Consider the following 17951-nt stretch of genomic DNA (forward strand, 5'->3'; position numbering starts at 1 on the left):
CTTGGGAATCAGATTGTCTTGTTGGACAGAATTTACAGGTAATCAGGATTTGGGTTATGGGAAGGGCTTTGAGGCTGAGATGGCAGATGATGCATTGATAAGTAAGGGCTCAGGAGTCACCCCTGCTGGGTAGTTAAGTCTGGGCTGGACCTTCCATTATCAGGTACCAAGTAGCTGAAGATTAGCCAAAACCAGGAATCAAGCTGGGGCACCACAATGAATCCCGGAATATACCTAAAGGACAGGATCTAGGCTGTCAGGCCAGAGTTGGAACTATGGGTAACATTATTTAACTAGACTCCCTGATGTTATAAACTAGCTATAGATTCTTAGAAAAAAAGTAGAATCTAAGGACAAGAACATAATCTGGGCATGAGAAAGAAACTTGGGATTTGGACACTTAAGGATCAAGATCAGAGATGTACACAACTGAGGTATATACAGGACTGAATGTTTCAAGCAGCCTCTCTAGACTGGAGAAAGAAAGATGAGATCTATTTCCTTTGGGGCAGGGGTCAGCAGCAGCTGAGGATTTCAACTTAAGATAGGGGCCCTGTCAAGCAAGAGCTGTCACAGGACTGAAAGGATAAGTCCCTGATCTTCTTCTCTTACACTATCCCTGTTCTACCCTGTCTGGGGCAATTGTCCAGAGTGGATTGTTCTGGAGAGAGTCTTCTATCCTGGCTGCACCTCTGGGCACCTGAAAAATTTCCACTCACATACTTTGCTTTCTTCTTTGCCCAACCAAGATATGCATCCACCCCAGAAAATAATGTAAGGGTAAGTGCCAAAGGTACACCTAAAGTCCCTAAATCTTCCTGTCTCATTTATGGCTTCTCTTCCTTTCCAGAACAGTGATATGCCTTCCCCTCCTGAGTGAAATTGCCCTCAACAATTGTTAAATGGTTTAACTTTGGAAGGGAACAACTCCAAAGTGATTTCAAAATGCCAAACTACAGCTTCCTTAGTGATGTCTGTGTGATTTTCTTACACTTCCTTTAGGAAAAAAATGCAGTAATTGTCACAGCAAAAGCTTTAACTCCTGATAGTACATTGCCCTGCAAGAAGATTTATTTTTTATCTGACTTCTGCCCACATTGTAACCCAAAGGAATAATAGCGATGAAAATAATCACAATAATAATGTGAGCTTTTTCTATAGGCATTTTTCTAAATACTTTATATATTTTATTCTTGCAAAAATCTTATGAGACTGGTACTATTATCACCTCATTTTACAGACAAGAAAACTGAGGTATAGAACAGTTAAGCCACTTGAACAAGGTCTCCTAGGTAATTAGTGGTGCAGCTGGGATTTGACCCTAGCCTCATGCCCACCTGTGACTGACTGCACTGTGCTGCCAATTCACACTCTAGGGTCTAGCTAAAAAATAACTATCCCATTTCCTACTTCTTTATCTTTGAGTGTGCTGTTCTCTCAATCTGCATGTCTCTCTAGAGAAAGCTTACATTCTCTTAAAATCTTTGCTTAAGTACCTCAATATTAATTCATTCTTGACTTCCAATAATCACCTTTAGAACTCCCATTTCACCCATCACAATGGTGTCTAATTGCCTATCTTCATATATGTATCTCATTGAAGTGTGACCTTTAAAATGAGAGAGACCATGCCTTGTTTTCCATTATACTTCAAGTGACTGACATAAAAGTTGGCCTAGTGTAGAAGATAAAAATTTAATTGCTGATTAATAGTGATAACAAAAGAGAATCAATGCAATGTGAAAACTGATTGGAGAACAGAAGAAACTTCACTGCCATTATTTTTTTGTTTAATTTTTAGGGAGTAGCCTTTGTAAATGGCCTTGGGGAACCACAGCACCATCACTCAATTCCTCCTCCTCGGGCTGTCTGCCGACCCCCACATCCAGTCTGTGCTCTTTGTGTTGTTCCTGGATATTTACCTCCTGACCATAATGGGGAACCTGACGATGATGCTGGTGATCAGGGCTGATTCCCACCTCCACACACCCATGTACTTCTTCTTGAGTCACCTCTCTTTCCTGGATCTTTGTTTTTCTTCAGTCACCGTGCCCAAGATGCTGAAGGACCTCCTATCTGAGATAAAAACCATCTCAGTGAGCGGCTGTCTGGCACAAGGCTTCTTTGTGCTTATCAGTGCAGGGACTGAAGTCGGCCTACTCTCAGTGATGGCCTATGACCGCTATGCTGCCATCTGCCACCCTCTGCTCTATGGACAGATGATGAGGAAACAGCTGTGTGTGCAGCTTGTGTGCAGCTCATGGAGCTTGGGTGTTTTGAATGCTTTTATCAACATCTTCCTAGCTGCCAACCTGGACTTCTGTGAGAAATATACCATCAACCATTACAGTTGTGAGGTACCCTCTCTCTTCCCTCTGTCCTGCTCTGATGTCTCCAACAATCTCATTGCCCTATTTTGCTCCAGCCTGCTGCATGGGCTTGGGACCTTCCTTCCAATCGTCTCTTCCTACGCCTGCATTGTCTCTACCATCCTGAGCATCAGCTCCACCTCAGGTAGAAGCAAGGCCTTCTCCACCTGCTCCTCCCACCTCACTGCAGTGAGCTTCTTCTATGGATCTGCTTTTCTCCGCTATCTCATGCCCACCTCAGGATCCTCCCTGGAATTGATCTTCTCTGTGCAGTACAGTGTGGTCACTCCCATGGTGAATCCTCTCATCTACAGTCTGAAGAACAAACAGGTGAAGGCAGCTGTGAGAAGAACATTGGGAAAGTATTTGCAATGTTCCGGGTGAAAAAATAAAATTAGAAGGTAACAGAGAATCAAGGTAATATGATATGAAGCCAGACATTATGAGAGTTGACATTAAGAAAAACTTCCAAGGGCTACACGATGTCAGATGCTGGGAGGTAAATTAACAGTGCATAAAAAATGAACACATAGATATGAGAGAGGTGTTAATTTAGTCCAAATCAAGGGAAAACAACGGGTTAAATAGCTATTTCAGCCCAGAAAATGTGGTCATAAAAGTGTTGACTCGTTCATTTCAGTACTCCTCAAGTAATCACTTAGTCTTCTTAATAGGTGAAATATTTACCTCTTGAATCATTATTTTTAATTGATTTAGATAATCACTGAAGGTTATAACCTCACTATTAAGAGAATATACAGGTAATTGAGTATAAAGAATCATAGACTGGGGATCATGCAGGAGAAGAAGAAAGAACATCAACTAAAATGGCCCTTGGATATAGGGAAAAGGAGCTAAGGGTTCTGAAGACAGTGAGTTTCCATATCAGGACAGCAGATCAGACTCTGCTGTTTCTTGCCAGCATTGGACCGTTGAGAATTCCACATCTCAAGCTGCAGAGGAGTTCTGCTCTTTCCTTTTTCCAGACTCTACCTGGGGCACACATTCCTGAAGAGGAAAAGACTCTTGGAAAGATGGAAGAAGGAAAACCAGATTTACCAGTACAGTGCAGAACTGCTGGCTGCCCGAAGCTATGGTTTGGTTCAAGATGGTCACTGGACCAATGCCTGCCTGGTTCTGCAGCTGAAGGGCAGTCTTTCTCCTCAGAACTCCACAATAAATCTCAGAGATGAGACCTAGGATGAAAGGGATCTACAAGAGCTTTTTAAAAGATGGGAAAACACTGTGGCTTCTGGGCAGAATTTAAAAACTGAACGACATAGATGATCTCTACCTTCCCTTTGTGCACTCAGCTCCTTTTCATCCTGTTCTGTTCTCTACTCTCTGCAAAACTTTCCCAACATCTCACTAGCTGTCACTTTATCAATAACAATTTACTCAAAAGGAAACGTTAAATTCCTTCTTTTCTAATGACAAATTTCTATCATGATACATTCTTTCAGTCATAATACAAATTTTGCATAGACACATTTCATTCCATCTAATATCTTGTTATGTAGTTCTCCTTTGCATACTTGGATAATTTCAAGAATTCTTAGCCATTTGCTCCAAAGGCATTTTCTTCTACAGATTAGATTCTAAAAAGTGCTTATCAGCAAGCAGACATTGTTACTCGATATATTAAATGTGTTTTTAGGAACTTGGTTGTCTTTAGGCTGCTTTTATTCACATTTGTTTATACTTTTTGGTCTAAAATCTTGCCAATCATAGCAGCTACCATATATTCATTTCCGTATAGTGAGATTCTACTCTGTTGCCAGTGAGCTTCGAATGTATACATCAAATTATTTGAAGTTGCATTTCATTTATTTTTCACTGTTTTAAAACATAATAATTTGATCTGAAATACCAATGTGCTTCTTCATTTTACAATGAAAAAGTTTTTATTCAAAGTATACAAATAGAGGAAAGAGTTTTCATTCTACTGTACTTTCAGTCATCTCTCTGGCTCAATGAGAGGAAGGAATATATGAAGAATTTTGTGATAAAATAAAATTGCACTTTCCCACAGGATGAAGACATTGTAGACTCCTTCATTCCTCTCTCCTCTCCCAAGATTTCTTACATAGATTGGGAAATGAGTGTAGTGTGGTGGTTGATGATGGCAGATTTGTACTGACACATCTTGGTAAGTTCAGAGAAAAAGTATCTGGCCCCAGTGATTGCCAACTTTGTTTAAAATATACACCACTCTCTCTGTGATCTCTGTTATCAATTTCAGCACAGCAGAAAAAGTCCAAATCAATGTTTTTTATAGTATTCTGCATTTTTATGCCTAGTAACAATCATACAATATGCACCATAGGATATCCAGATTTACCTATTGAATATTATAACATAAGAATTTTTCCATGTTAATGCAAGTGTATTGCAAACATTTGTTTTAGTTATTTTAAAGTTCTGTTAAGCATCTTACCCAAAGTTTGCCGAGCTTTGTTTAAAGTTTACTGCTATTAGGCATGTTTAATTGTTGAACTTTCAGATTTAACTGCCTCACATTGTTTAGAACAGAATTTGAGTTAGACTTTCACCATTATAGATAACATTGTATGAAACTACTTCATACAGAACATTGTTTTGACATTTAGAATCATTCCTGAACTGTTATTACTGGGTTTATGCGTAAGAATATTGATGAATCTCTTGTCAAACACTGATAGATTGCTTTCCAAAAACATTGAGAGGGTCACTCTGATGCCAGAAATGATGCAAATGTCTGTTTCTCCCCTGAATGTATACCATTGCCTTCTAAGAAAATACTGTACTAGTTTGAAAAGCAAGAAATGATACGAATTTTTATGTTTATATTTATTTGGTTATCATGCCAATGAAACATTGTCTATGTATATTTACTAATTACATTCATTCTTCTGGAAATATTTTCTTCATTTAATTTACTCACCCCATTATATGGTAGTTAATGATTTTCTTATCAATTTGAATGACATGATAAATACACTAAACCTGATCTGTCTTGGGGTTTGCCAATTTTCATTTTATTGGAGTGACTGTGCTTTATGATTTTTTTCTGTTAAACAGAATTACTAAATTTTTAAAAATATATATTTAGAGGGAGAAAGTGTTACTTTCCTTTTCTAAAATTAAGATATAATTGGCATATAACAATGTATTAGTTTTAGATGTACAACACAATGGTTTGATATATGTATATATTGCAAAATGATAACCACAGTAGGTTCAGTTAACATCCATCACCTCCAGTAGTTATAATTTTTTTTCTTGTGATGAGAACTTTTAAGGTCTAATCTCTTAGCAACTTTCAAATACACAATACAGTATTGTTAACTATAGTCACCATGTCATACATTACATACCCAGGGCCTATTTATTTTCTAATTGGAAGTTTGTACCTTTGACCATCTAAACCCATTTTCCCTACTCCCCAAACCTGCCTCTGGCAGCTACCAATCTGTTTTTGTATCTAGGATCTCAGTTTGTTTCTTAGATTCCACATATAGGTGAGAATGTACAGTATTTGCGTTCTCTGTCTTATTTCTGACTTATGTCACTTAATGTCTGACTTATTTCACTTAGCACATTGCCTTCAAGTTCCATCCATGTTGTCACAAATGGCAGGATTTCCATCTTTTTTTTGGCTGAATAATATTCCATTGTGTATATACACAACATTTTCTTTATATATATATAAATTTCTTTATATAGATATATAGATGGATATATAGACAGATTTTCTTTATTCTTTCATCCATTGATGGACACTTAGGTTGTTTCCATGTCTTGGCTATCATGAATAATGCTGCAATGAACATGAGGTGCATATATCTTTACAGATAGTGATTTTTTTTTCCTTCAGATAAACACCCAGAAGTGGAATTGCTGGATCATATGGTAGCTCTCTTCTAATTTTTTGAGGAACCTCCATACAGTTTTCCACAGTGGTGCACCAGTTTACATTCACATCAACAGTGCACAATAATTCCCATTTCTCCACATCTTGCCAACTCTTGGTATTTCTTGTCTTTTTGATAATAGCATTTCTAATAGGTGTGGGGTGACATCTCATTGTGGTTTTGAGTTACATTTCCCTGATGATTAGTGATGTTGAGTACCTTTTCAAGTACTTAGTCCTTTTTATGTCTTCTTTGGAAAATGTCAATTCAGATCCTCTTCCCATTTTATAGTTGAATAGTTTGGTTTTTTTCCATTGAGGTTTATGAGTTCTTTTTGTTTTCTTGCATATTAACCAGTTATGAGATATGTGATTTGAAAATATTTTTTCACATGCCATAGGTTGCTTTTTCATTTTGTTGATCATTTCCTTTGCCATACAGAAGCTTTTTAGTTTGATATAGTTCCAGTTGTTTATTTTGTTTTTGTTGCCTTTTCTTTTCATGTCAAATTAAAAAATCATGCCAAGACTAATGTCAAAGAGGTTAACCCTCATTTCCTTCTAGAAATTTTATGGTTTCAGACTTTCATTCAAGTCTTTAATCCATTTTGAGTTGATTTTTGTGTCTGGTGTAAAATAGTGGTCCTGTTTTATTCTTTTGCATGTGTCTAGTTTTCCCAACACCATTTATTGATGAAACTATCCTTTCCCCATTGTTTATGCTAGCTTTTTTTTGGTAAATTAATTGACTATAGATGCAAGGGTTTATTTCTGCGGTCTCTCTGCTATTCCATTGATTTATGTGTCAGTTTTCATATTGTTTTGATTACAATAGCTTTGTGATATAGTTTGAAATCAGGAAGTGTGATGTCTCCAACTTTGTTTTTCTTTCTCATGATGGCTTTGGCCATTCAGGGTCTTTTGTACTTCCAAGAAAGTTTTAGGATTATTTGTTTTATTTCTGTGAAAAATGCCATTGGAATTTTGATAGGGAGTTGCATTGAATGAGTAGATGGCGTTAGGTAGTATGGACATTTTAACACTATTAATTCTTCCAACCAATGAGCACAGAATAAATTTCCATTTATTCGTGTCTTCTATTTCCTTCCTCAATGTTTTATAGTTTTTGGTGTACAGGTCTTTCACTTCCTTGGTTAAATTTATTCGTATGTATTTTATTCTTTTTGATGCAATGGTAAATAAGATTGTTTTCTTAATTTCTCTTTCTGACAATTTTTATTAGTGTTTGGAAAAGTGATTGATTTTTGTATATTGATTTTGTATGCTGCCACTTTACTGAATTCGTTTATTAGTTTTAACAGTTTTTATGCAACATCTTTAGGGTTGTCTATATATAAGATCATGTCCTCTGCAAGTAGTGACAATTTTACTTCTTCCTTTCCAACGTGAATGCCTTTTATTTCTTTTTCTTGATTAATTGTTCTGGTTAGGACTTCCAAAATACTATGTTGAATAAAAGTGGTGAGTGTGGGCATCCTCATCTTGTTCCAGATCTTAGAGGAAAAATTTTCCAATTTTCCCCATTGAGTATGATGTTAGCTATGGCTTGTCTTATATAGCCTTTATTATGTTAAGGTGCACTCCCTCCACTCTCACTTTGTTAAGAATTTTTATCATGAATTTGTTGAATTTTGTCAAATGCCTTTTCTGCATCCACTGAGATGATCATATGGTTTTTATCCCTCATTTTGTTAATATGGTGTATCACATTGATTGATTTGTGGATGTTAAACCAACCTTGCATCCCTGGAATAAATATCACTTGGTTATGATGTATGATACTTTCAGTGTGCTGTTGACTTCTGTTTGCAAACATTATGTTGAGGATTTTTGCATATGTGTTTGTCACGGATTTTGGTCTGTAATTATCTTTTATTGTAGTGCCCTTATGGGCTTTGGTATCAGGATGATGATGCCCTCATAAAATATATTTGGAAGTGTTCCCTCCTCTTATATTTTTCAGAAGATTTTGAGAAAGATTAGCATTAATTCTTAAATGTTTGGCAGAATTTGCCAGTAAAGTCATCTATCTTCAGGCTTTCTTTGTTGGGAGATTTTCAATTATTCATTCAATCTCCTTACTAGTAATAGGTCTGTGCAGATTTTCTATTTCTTCGTGATTCAGTCTTGGCAGGTTATATTTTTGTAGGAACTTATTCATTTCTTCTAGGTTGTCCATTTTGTTGTTGTGTAATTGTTATAGTAGTCTCTTGTGGTTCTTCATATTTTGGAGGTATCAGTTGTAACGTCTCCTCTTTCATATCTGATTTTATTTATTTTACTCCCCTTTCTTCTTGGTGAGTCTGGCTAAAGAAGAATCTAGTTTATATTTACAAAAATATAGCTCTTGGTTTCCTTGATCTCTTCTATCGTCTTTTTAGTCTCCATTTCACTTATTTCTTCTCTGATCTTTATTTCCTTCCTTCTACTCTTTAGGAATCTTTTGTTCCTCTTTTTCTAGTTTCTTGAGATGTAAAGTTAGATTGTTTATTTGAGATCTTTCTTGTTTCTTAATGTAGGCATTTATTGCTATGAAATTCCCTCTAAGAATGTTGTTTTTTATGTTTAACATAATTGTTAAATTTTTATGTGTACAAATTATGTGTTTTATCTTTGAGCTTACCCAGTTATCCTAAGATTAAAACATAATGTTTTTGTGGATAGGTGAATAATCATGTCAGCCATTGTTGGGACTCTTAGGTTGTTCCAGGTCTGGATGAAATACATTATTTCACTATCTCCTTATTGCAGACAACAATATATAAGGTAAGTATAGACATCCTTTGCAAGTGGATGGCAAAAATGAGGTTAAGTTGGGTTAAATAAACTTGCCCATGGACACAAAATCAATAATGGAAGTGGAATTTAAATCCAAGTCTATCTGAATATAGAACCCATGCCCTTAACTCGTGTCTTAAGAGAAATCTCAAATAAATTTCAAAGGATTCCATTTATTGATATAAATATCTGCTTATTACAAACACACACAGACACACATACACACACACACACTAAGAGGGCACATCTGTTGTCTGCATCTGTGGTTGGCCTGTCCTCCAGTGAGAGAAACACAAGAAGACTCTGCCACTCGAGAAACTTCAATTTTCTCTCTTCTTTCTCTGCTAAGGAAAGTTTCCTCGTCTCAATTCCCTTTGTATGACCCTGATCTCCTCTGTACCGGGGTCCGAGTGCTTTGTCTTGTGGAGTGAAGGTTATTTACCCTAGACTAAAAATTCAGTTCTGGTCTCATTTATGGTGGTCCTGAGTGGACTTTGGCTGTCGCCTTTCAGCTCTCAGGTAATCAATGAGTGTTGAAGACTGTTATGCTTTTCTGGTGGTAAGCCCATTGTTTTAAGTCTCCTACAGTATTTCTTATCTACCTATAAAATTACAAATTTGCTTTCATGTTGCTTGTGATTACATGATTCCAAATTTCACAGTTATCTGATTAATTGTCATTAAGTGAAAAAAGGTACAAGGTAAGTAAGAATTCCAGGATGTAATGCTAAGTTAACGTTTCTGAAGCTTCTTTAACAAACTCACCTCATTCCAATTGGTCATGATCATGGCTTTTCTTACTCTCCTTGTCATTCACGCCCCCAAAGTGAAGTCCATTCTCCATTGCTCTCAAAAATCAAACAAAACAAACAGAAAACTCAGTGAGCATTGTAACTCTCAGTGAAAAACAGAATGAATCCTCCATGAATAATGGAATATTTCTGTCTTGCATTCTTGGACATAGGTTGGGACACAAGCCACAACTCCAGGGGCCATGCTTCCTTAGAATGAAAGAGAGCCTGGGATCCAGCTGACTTATTGATATCAATCCACATGAGTGTTGGGTAGAATCAGTGTTCTGATGTCACGTGAAGGACAGTGATTGAGAGAAAGATTATAAAGACTCAGGCAAATAGCCTACAAGAGAAAGAGGAAAGATAATACAATAGCATAATATAAAAGAGGAAGATAATATAATACCATAATATAAAAGAGGGAGATAATATAATAGCATAAAGGCAGCCCTATAGTTGCCAAGTCTCAACAGCACTTTGTAAGATGCTGGGGCTACTCCTTTTGGCTTTAATGCTCCCCACTGTTGACCATACTTCCTGACCAGGTTAAGGATTCCATTGATTCTCAGATACTTGGACAATCCTGTTACTTATCAGCTGGTCTATCAAATGCAAATAACTGACAGTAAATCCAGCACATACCTGAGTGCTATTTATAGGAAGGGTGAATGTATGATTGTGTTTGAGCACTGATATACTGGGAACATCACTCTACCTATCATATGTGCAGTATATTCCTGCAAGGTGGATGACAACAGAAGCAGGACAGGTTCTTGAGGGGGAATCTTTTAAAGGGACCAGTTCATGTTGATGTTTTAACTTTAACTATAATGTTCTATATATTTTTATTTTTTATTGTTGAAATATTATAATTTAAGTATTTTTGTTTTTATTATTGTTAAATATTTTCATTATAAAAGAGTATAAAATATGTGTGTGCAGTTTAAATAATTATAATTTTTAAATGGGGAAATGATAGATTATGGGTTTTGTATAGCATTATCTCATTGTGATATAAATTGCACCCCCTTAATAATGTTCACCATATATTAATTTTCTTATTGAGTATTTTGAAATCCTCTTTTGAGAAAGGACAGTTTAACTTTTTTGCCTAATTTTAAATTGGCTATTTGACATTTTATTATTTATATGAAGTAGATTTTTTTTTTTTTTTTTTTTTTTTTTTGCTAAGGAAGATCAGCCCTGAGCTAACATCTGTTGCCAGTCTTCCTGTTTTTTTGCTTGAGGAAGATTAGCCCTGAGCTCACATCTGTGTGAATCTTCCTCCACTTTATATGTGGCTTGCCACCACAAAATGGCTGACAGGGTAGTGTAGGTCCACGTCTGGGATCCAAACCTGCAAACCTGGGCCGCCGAAGTGGAGCATACCAAACTTAACCACTACTCCATGGGGCCAGCCCCAGGAGATCTTTTTATATTCTACATATATCTCCTTATCATATGCATATACTGTATTTATCTTCTCTCAATCGGTGGTTTATTTTCACTTTCTTAATGTTGTCATTCAATTAAGAGAAATTCATAATTTTAATTTTAGTGAAGCTCAATTAACCTTTTTTTTCAGGAAATAACTGCCAAGAAATGCATAATAAATATCATTCATCATGGTACACTATACCAAAGCTACCATAACTCTTTCAATATATATCTTTTCACTTGGACACACACATGTACACATATAATCAAAGGTGGATTCATATAATTTGCATATGGGGCAAATAGTTATATCAAACTTGCTTGGAACCCTTAAATATACACACACATGCATGTATAAACCCTTAGGTACAAGAATATATTAATATTATAACCAGAAAAATAAATAAAAATAAAATACTTCAGCATTCCATATAGTTAAAAAAGAAAGAAAATATCTAGAAAAGTGGACTTGACTATTCCAAATATCCTTTAATTGTATTACCATTTCTTACTTTTTTAATTGGCAAGTGACAGTGGAGGAAAAAATGTTACCCAGAACAGTTGAGTTTGACTGAAAACCTTATAGCTCATTTTAATAAATAAATAGAAATTTTTAGTCATAAAAGTCTGTTCCTATATAAGACTATAATAAACTTATTAAACAAACACTTCCCTAAACATATCCAAAGGCTGAGAGAGCACACATTATAACAGGGCCCTGCGTAGGAATCTAACTGGATCCATCAAAGCAAATAGATTTGAATAGATGGTTCAGGAAAAGACTGTGCTAGTTAACCTACTTTTTCTTTGTACTTCTTTGATCAAAAAATCACTTTTATACACCCAATTTAACTGGAGGTGTTTTCACCTAAGTCCCACAGAGAAGACGCAGCCCTTACAGCACAAACTGAAAACTATTCCTGCCTGCTTGGGGAGCCAGGCAAATACCCCTTTGGCTACTCTGTCTACTTTCAACTCTCACTAGACTCAGTTTAATTAATGACTATAGGTCATTGCATCATCCCGATGTTGCGAAGATCACACACGTGAGAGAATGCGTGTGACTCTCTACGTCCGATTTCAAGTTGTGACTATAGAACATAAAAGCTATTGTCAAGTAAGGAATCAAACCAATCAGTTGCCTAAACAGAGCTGCTCTGCAGACTGGGTAAACCAACCAATGCTACGTGTGGCTGAGACATGATATCGGAAGCAGAAAACCAGAGTATGTGAGACCTTTTGAAAAAAAGAACTGCCCTGTGGCTATTTAACTTTATTAGTGTAGAATTCAGTAAAACATTTCAGCATTAATAGATTTTATAAGCTCTACCATGATGCAAGACTTAGAAGCCTCCACCTAGTTCATCCTCCACTTAGTAGATGAATCTAAATAAAAGTCCCGCAGCAAAGCTGGAGAGCAGAGATCTGTCTTTATCGGACAAGATACACAGGTAACGTGTGTTGGGGTATGGGAAGAATTTTGAGGCTGAATTTACGGCTAAAGAGTTATTAATTAAGGAATCAGAACTTTCTGTGAGAAATTTACCTGTGAGAACTTCCTGTGAGAATTTAGGTGACTTTTGCTTAGACTTCCAATCTCAAGAAATAATAATATTAACAATAACGAATTTTTTCATGAAAGTTGCACTTTAACTTTCAAAATAATGCACGCATATGATTAAAAATAACATAAAAGATAATGATGTAAAATAACACCACGTGTTTTCAAAACAAGCATGGTGTATGAGTGTAGAGAGAGCGTGTGAGATATATACATATATTTAGTCATGTGACTGGTTTGTCAAACAAGTCTTAACTCAAAACTTTATTGTTTTATTTTTTTCCAATTTCTTCTTTCCCCCTTGCTGTACCCAATAATCCTTTTCCATCCCTTAATGATTCTTGGGATTATTTCACAATTTCCCAATCACTGTCAATTATTGAAAGTCTGTGCAGTCAAATATTTTAATACCAAACTCAATGTACACTGCACCTGTTCCCCTCTCCCCAGCATAGGCTTGACCTGTGCCTCTGGGGAACTTCAGTGGGCAGGAGGGTTCTCCACTCTTCTACTCCTCATCCCACTTCAGCACCTGAAATTCCATTACTGGGCAAGGAAAAGAGTAGGATAAGAGTGTTTTGCACTGAGTTTGACTTTAATCCTCTGTCTGTGAAGTATACCTGTTCAAGCCCGGGTACCTTCTGGTGGTCCATTTCATACACCAGATACTCACTGTTTTAAGTCTCCTACAGTATTTATTATTCACCTATAAAATTACAAATTGTTTTCACATTGCTTCCGATTACATGATTCCAAATTTCACAATTACGTGATTTATTGCCATTAAGTGCAAGGGGGCACTAGTTAAGTAAGAATTCCAGGTTGTATTTAGAACACCCTATCTTGGGCTGCAAGTCTCTCCTCTGTTGTCACTCTACCCCTACCCCAATCTCTGTGCCCTACCATCTGCCTCTATTACCCTTTTGGCTCAATTCTTCACTTAGACTGGCAGACAGGGACATGAACCCAGAATGTGAAGCCAGTTACTTCTTCATCTTTTTCTTTCTCAGTATACAGTTCAGTATTATTATCCATAATAATAATAGTGATAGAAAAAGAGAACCGGTTCAATGAGAAAATCAATAGAGGATAGTAGAACTTTGCTGCCATGACTTTTTATATTACTTCTAGGGAATAACCTACGTAAATGGCCTTGGGGAACCACAGCACCATCACTCAATTCCTCCTCCTCGGGCTGTCTGCCGACCCCCACATCCAGTCTGTGCTCTTTGTGTTGTTCCTGGATATTTACCTCCTGACCATAATGGGGAACCTGACGATATTGCTGGTGATCAGGGCTGATTCCCACCTCCACGTACCCATGTACTTCTTCCTGAGTCACCTCTCTTTCCTGGATCTTTGTTTATCTTCAGTCACTGTGCCCAAAATGTTGAAGGACCTCCTATCTGAGATAAAAGCCATCTCAGTAAGGGACTGCCTGGCACAAGGCTTCTCTATATTTATCACTGCAGGGACTGAGGGCTTTCTGCTCTCAGTGATGGCCTATGACCGCTATGCTGCCATTTGCCACCCTCTGCTCTATGAACAGATGGTGAGAAAACAGCTATGTTTACAGCTTGTGTGGGGTTCATGGAGCTTGGGATTTTTGAATGCCCTTATCAATATCCTCCCAGCTTCTAACCTGGACTTCTGTGAGAACCATACCATCAGCCACTACAGCTGTGAGATACCCTCCCTCTTCCCTCTGTCTTGCTCTGATGTCTCCACTAACCTCCTAGTCCTGCTCTGCTCCACCCTGCTGCATGGGCTTGGGACCCTCCTCCCAATCATTTCATCCTATGCCCGCATTGTCTCCACCATCCTGAGTATCAGCTCCACCTCAGGTAGAAGCAAGGCCTTCTCCACCTGCTCCTCCCACCTCACTGCAGTGAGTTTCTTCTATGGCTCAGGGTTTCTCCGCTATCTCATGCCGACCTCAGCATCCTCCCTGGAATTGATCTTCTCTGTGCAGTACAGTGTGGTCACTCCCATGGTGAATCCTCTCATCTACAGTCTGAAGAACAAGCAGGTGAAGGCAGCTATGAGAAGGACCCTGGGAAAATATTTGCCATGTTCCTCATGGAAAAGTAAAGCTAAAGGGTAATGGAGAATCAGGATAATATGATACTAGCCACATATGAGTGAGATGACCTTAAGAAAAACTTCTAGGCTCCACATAATGTCAGATGTTACAAGATATATAGGCAGTGCATAAAAAATGAGCACAGAAGTATTTTAAAGGTGTTAACTTAGTCCAAATAGAGGAAAAACATGGGTTAAATAACTATCTCAATTTAGAAAATGTTTTCATGAAAGTGTTAATTCATTGTTCCCAGTACTCACCAAATAATCACTTTGGTCTTCTTATTAAGTAAAATATTTGTGTCTTCGGTCATTAGTAGTAATTGACTTTAGGAAAAGTCAATGGAAGCTGCAAATTCACACTTAAATAAAGTTTCTGGACAGTTGACTAAAAACAGTAATAGACTTCAGCTATGTAACAGAAGAATCGTGAACTTCAACTGAGTGGTCCTTGGATATGGGCCAAAGGACCTAAAGCTGCAGAAGAAAGTATTTGCATACTTGGACAGAAGACAGACTCAAATACTCTATTGTTTCTTACCATGATGCTTCCATGGAACTCTTAAATATGCTTATTCGTATATGCATAAATTTTTAGATAAATATGTGAATGAATGTTGTAACTGTAAAAATAATTAAAAACAAAACACTTTGAAATCCATATAGACAAACAAGAGAGCAAATATTCTAAAAAAGTGAGCTCAATTGTTCTAAAACGTCCTTGAATTGTGTTCTCTTTGCTTATTTATTTGATAACTAACAGTAGGGAAAATATTATGCCAGAACAGTCTAGTTTGAATGAAAACCTAATGGCTCATTGTAAATAAATAAATGCAAACTTTGAATTTTGTAGCAGCATAGTCATACTTAAGTCTATAATAACATTTAAACACGTACTTCCTTAAATACTCCCAAATCTGGGAATATCAAACTATTACAGGGCCTTGTGTAGGACTCTAAATGGATCCATAAACCTGATGGATTTAAATAGACAGTTATGCAAAAAACTGTGCTAGCTAATTTGTTTTTGTCTTTTACTTATTTGCTCAACAAATCACTTTACACAGCAAATTTATCTGCAGGTGATTTCACCTGAGAAGTACCAGAGAGAAGATACAGCCCTTAGAGTATCAGTTGATAATTATCCCCTTCCTGCTTGGGAAGGAGGCAAATACCCCTTTGGCCACTCTTTCTACTTTCAACTCTCACTAGGCTCAGAAGAGTTTAGAATTAATGATTATAGGTCATTGTATCATGCAGACATTTCAGAGCCCACACCTAAGAGATACCTATTGGTCCTTGTAAAATTCAATGTTGAAAATAGTTCTTGAAAACTAAATCTGACTTCAGATTGTGACTACAGAATATAAAAGTCGTTGTCTTCACCATGCATTGGGCTGCCAAGGGCAAGAAAGCAAACCAACCAGCAGCCTGAACATACCTGCTCTGCGGACGGGTTAAACGCAAACAATACTACCTGTGACTGAGACATGATATTAGAAACAAAGAAAACGAAAGAATTTGAGGCCCTTTGAGAAAAGGAACTGCCCTATGGCAGTATAAATTTTTTGTGTGGAATTCAGTCAAACATTTTATCATCAATAGGATTTTATAAACTCTACCATGCTAAAAGACTCAGAAGTCACTTTCATCAGGTCCTCTCCCGTATTAGTAGATGAATCTAAATGAAAGTCTTGTAGTCAAATTGGAAAGCAGATTGCCTTGTTGGACAGGATATACAGGTAATGTATGTTTGGGGTGTGGGATGGATTTTGAGGCTGAGTTTATAGCTAAGGGGTCAAAGAGTAGGGAATCAGAGCTACCCCTTGCTTGGGTTTTGGACTTGCTGGGAATGGCCAGGACCAGGAAATTGACTGAGCCACCAGAATGGGTCCTGGGGGTGACCAAGATCAGACTTTAGGGTGTATGGCAAAGCTGAGAGTCATGGGTAAGTAGTTAGCTTTCTAGGAAATTGAGTAATGTCTAATCCAGACCCGAAGACTTATGAAAAACAGAGTTGAGGGACATGAATACAATCCGGTCATGAAGGAGAAATTTGGCATATGAAGACTGAGGACAGTGTCTCAGGATGAAAGCCAGAAAGCTGATCTAAAATCTATATGACACAGGCATACATATAAAGGATTGAATGCTCTATTCCTGTCTGAAACAGGCTTCTGAGGATGAGCAGAGAAAAGTTAGTGGGTGGAGCCTTCTTCCTCTGGGGCAGGGATTAGCAACAGCCAGTGTTTCTAACAGAAGCTATGATCTCTGAGTGAAATTCTCACTGTCCTACAGGGTGACTTGCCAGACTTGTTTCCTATACTGTCTGGGAGCATGGTCCAGAATGTGTAATACTAGGCAGAATCCTGTTTTCTGGCTTCTGCCGCAGCCAGGATCTGCATTCAAGCATTCCCTTGTAAGAAACCTTTCAAGCATTCCTCTTTCTTACCTTTCTACAGATTCTGGCCTGTTGTGCAATACACATAAATCCTAGTAATACTCATCAGGGCAGGCCCAGGGGTCTACATTGAGTCCTGATCACTTTCTCTTCCTCTTGTCATTTCTGCAGTCTTAAAGCCACACCTATTGCACCAATTACATGCCCTCCTTTCAGAGTGAAGCCACCCAGAGTAATTGTGAAATGGAGACCTGCTCCACTTCGAATTTGCCTTCTATGTTAGCCATTCATAGCCACATGTTGGCTATTGTGAATAATGTTGCAAAAAACAAGAGACAGCATATGTCTCTTTGATACCCTGTTTTCATTTCCTTTGGATACAAACCCAGAAGTGGAATTGCTGGATAGTATGCTAGTTCTATTTTTAATTTTTTGAGGGACCTCCATACTGTTCTTCATAGTGGCTAAACCAGTTTACAATCTCACGAACAGTGCACAAGGGTTCTCTTTGCTCCACATCCTTGCCAAAACTTAACTCTTGTCTTCTTAACGGTAGCCATTCTTACAGATTTGAGGTGACAGCTTGTCGCAGTTTTTTTTTTTCTTTTCCTAAGGA

General features: G+C 37.4%; 2 protein-coding genes across 2 annotated transcripts; both read left to right on the top strand.

The window, feature by feature from the left end:
• The first annotated feature begins 1810 nt into the window (after positions 1–1810).
• LOC139073277 (olfactory receptor 8S1-like) lies at positions 1811–3236 on the top strand. The gene has a single exon (XM_070622156.1). The coding sequence runs from the start codon at positions 1818–1820 to the stop codon at positions 2751–2753; it is 936 nt and encodes a 311-aa protein (XP_070478257.1). The 5' UTR covers positions 1811–1817; the 3' UTR covers positions 2754–3236.
• Positions 3237–13999: 10763 nt separating this feature from the next.
• Positions 14000–14956, top strand: LOC103546808 (olfactory receptor 8S1-like). The gene has a single exon (XM_008513645.2). The coding sequence runs from the start codon at positions 14000–14002 to the stop codon at positions 14954–14956; it is 957 nt and encodes a 318-aa protein (XP_008511867.2).
• Positions 14957–17951: the final 2995 nt, after the last annotated feature.

This window comes from Equus przewalskii, chromosome 5 (assembly GCF_037783145.1).
Source record: "Equus przewalskii isolate Varuska chromosome 5, EquPr2, whole genome shotgun sequence".
Lineage (NCBI taxonomy): Eukaryota > Metazoa > Chordata > Mammalia > Perissodactyla > Equidae > Equus > Equus przewalskii.